This window comes from Ochlerotatus camptorhynchus, unplaced genomic scaffold (genome assembly GCF_037179485.1).
Source record: "Ochlerotatus camptorhynchus isolate MF236.1 unplaced genomic scaffold, CSIRO-AGI_Acam_v1.1 ptg000307l, whole genome shotgun sequence".
NCBI classification, from domain to species: Eukaryota; Metazoa; Arthropoda; class Insecta; order Diptera; family Culicidae; genus Ochlerotatus; species Ochlerotatus camptorhynchus.
Genome location: NW_027040795.1, coordinates 1009208 through 1012166, shown reverse-complemented (window position 1 = coordinate 1012166; position 2959 = coordinate 1009208). Strand labels below are relative to the sequence as shown.

Sequence of the window (2959 nt, the reverse complement as noted above, 5' to 3'; positions counted from 1 at the left end):
CACGTCTTTTATTCCAGTAGTGAACAAGCTGCAAAAACACAATACACACTATTAGACATAAAATGTAAGATGGTAGCAATACTTATACCGAACAGAAATGTAGGGATGGTATTCATACCACTGCTCCACACAATACATTAAAAGTGATTATTATGTAAGTTGAATATTATTTTTGAATACGGTAAATAAAATCCATCATAACGTTTATGTTAAACCATTCATTGTATAATTACATTGTACATTCGATTTCTATTTATAGGATGCTTCATGTGACTCTGTGGTATTCGCATTAGGAATATTGTTTGACTGATTAATCTCAGAAGCATGCGTTGGTCCAGAACCAGCCCCGGATTTGTTGTACTTCATTTTTGTAGGCCTGTTCTTATGCTTCGACGTCAGGAACTTTGAGGAGAGTCGCTGCTTACTGTTCTTAAGGATCGTTTTGAAGAATTTGTCGCAATCAAGCTCCGAAAACTGATTGTCAGCTTGTACAATCAAATTCAGAAACAGCGCACGTGTGTTTTTGAAGAATTTCAATGGTACCTTTGTCGTAGCATCTCCACAAGTTGACGGCTCCTGCTGTGAATTTCCATCAGCCTGTCGCATCATTCCTGTCCATGAGCATTGAGTGAGAAACTTTCGGGTGAAAAAGTAATCAATTAACTTGTAACAACCATCCGTTCCTTGAGCTTTGCCAGTGACGCCGCATATGTGACTCATTCCACTTGAAAATTGTTGCATCAGTGTTTCATCCTCCAAAGACCTTTCCAAAGCTTCCAGTTCATCCACCGAATCGGCTGGGGACAATACATGCTGAACATGCCGTTTAGCCAAAATAGCATCATTTTGGGACGCACTGTAATGGCAATGAGTCATAGCGTATTCCTGTCCGGTTTGAATCTTCGCTAGGGCTTGCATGATTTTCGACTGATTTTCCAGAATAGTACGTTGATTTACCAGTACAGTTTCCAAGTTTCCATTGTTAATTCCATCGTCACCAGTCAGTAAGAAGATTTGGGATGATTCATTGTGTTCTGCTATTCCCTCCGTGTGAACGTTTTCCGTGACATAGAGCAGTTGTTGATCATTCACAGGAGCTGTAATCTACGATTGAAATTATGAATATTTCTCAATTCTTAATAAAAGAAACTACTAGATTGAAATACTCACACATGCATTGTTGACAGGATTGGATTCAGCGTTGCTTTCCGCTTCAAATTCTTCTTGAGTGTCCAAGAGGTTGTTAAAGTCTTTCGCTGCAAATACTTTCCTTGAGGGCTCACGACGCACACGCTTCTTTGGAGGTGCCAGTGGAATATCTTCCACTTCGGTATCATGTCGTGTTTCCATCCGATCAAGTTCATCATCAGCTTCCTTACGTGTCTTAAATTCCCTTTTCCTGACACAGTTCATCTTTTCCCATTTATCATCTGCAATGGATGTTTCGAGCTGGGACAATTTTCCTACTAGGTGCTTTTTCGGCCACCGCAAGATCCCATTGGCTTCCCAGCCACTAGGTACAACACTAAGGCAAATTTCCCCGGCTTCGATCGTTTGAATAATTTTGAATGGCATCCTGAAAACGACTAAATCCTTTAAAAAGTCATCGAATAATACACTTAAATGCAATTTACTTACGCGACATCAATTAGGACAACAAACAAAAAACGGAGAATATGTGGAGTGTTGGTCGACCATAAATAAACAGCTGTCAAATGACAAACTCGATGACGAGCTTTTTTTAGCCTACTGCTCTTACATACCAAAAGGGTCTAAGCGGTATAAGAAATACTCCGCTGTAATTAACCAAATTAAATTATTCATTGCAAATCACTTTACTTCTCAATACTTTATATAACATTTAATTACATCGCGATGTTTTCATTGTTCAGTTCTACGTAAGTGTGTCGTTTAGAATAATTAATAAAATCAAGATGGAATTGGAATCAGCAACAACAATTGATTATTAGACCTTTTCATTGTGATAGAAGCATTGAACTTATGGCGATCTTACATAAAACTTATCTGTCTTGAATATCAATCACTATAATTTTATTCATGCTATACTGATCTTATTCAAGAAAACAACAAGGTTAAATGAACTTATCATGCTCCTTCATAGTTCTGTGCAAGAAAGATTAGTCTTAACAGAATCTTGAGGGGGGTTTATTTCAAACCATTGAAAATAATGGCGATAATACTGCTTTTGACATTCTTGGAATGGTAGCCATTAACACATAAATGACAATAATAATCTTTTGATTTCAGTTATCCCAACTGATTTTTACCGTTCCTAATAAGGTCCTGGATTTGACAAAGGAATCTGTACAATTCCTTTCAAAATCATAAAAAATCTGCCTGTTTCAAATGTACCATTTTGCCAATAATATTTTTTTATTTTTAAATAAATCGATATTTAAGCAATATCATCGAGGCGCGTTCGGTTTTTCGAATTTTTGTATTGCTTAACGACGGCAAAATAAATACAGCATGGAAAATCACTGAACTACAAGCTCGAAAATGATCGTTTTTGTTAGTACGTCCATGTCCAATTTTTATTCACATCGTTATTGGTAAAGGAATACCATTTAATCGAAGAATTTATAACTCGAACAGATTCTTCCATCTAGAAACAAGCTGTCTATCTAGCAAAAACTGGAACATGTGAAATAAACTTATCACGTACTGGAAGCATTCTTGAAGAGAAAAAACATAAAACTATGGTAACTTATCGTAGTTTTATCAGAGGTTTAAAAAGATCTTGAATGCCATTATAAGCATGTATCGATAGGAATGTCAAGTTTTAAGCGAACCTTAAAAACTAGTATTGAGAACCTTCTTTAGTATGGGCCTCCTTCGTCTTATGAAGGTTTTATGGCTGTTTTGGAGTAGCTTTGTAGAATAATTAGTTTTATGTTCGGTTTTATAGAACTGTCTTGAAAACTTCTTCAAGTGTACC

General features: G+C 36.5%; 1 protein-coding gene across 1 annotated transcript; it reads right to left on the bottom strand.

Annotated features, from left to right (window-relative positions):
* Window positions 1–249: 249 nt before the first annotated feature.
* Window positions 250–1575, bottom strand: LOC135707299 (uncharacterized). Its single transcript, XM_065229102.1, has 2 exons — window positions 1171–1575; window positions 250–1104 (listed from the first exon to the last, which is right to left on the bottom strand). The coding sequence occupies exons 1-2, from the start codon at window positions 1573–1575 to the stop codon at window positions 250–252; spliced, it is 1260 nt and encodes a 419-aa protein (XP_065085174.1).
* Window positions 1576–2959: the final 1384 nt, after the last annotated feature.

Coding starts and splice junctions, on each gene's coding strand:
- LOC135707299 (XM_065229102.1), bottom strand. CDS start 1,575: ATGCCATTCAAAATTATTCAAACGATCGAAGCCGGGGAAATTTGCCTT. Junction 1,105..1,170: donor ATCCTGTCAACAATGCATGT/GTGAGTATTTCA, acceptor TTTCAATCGTAG/ATTACAGCTCCTGTGAATGA.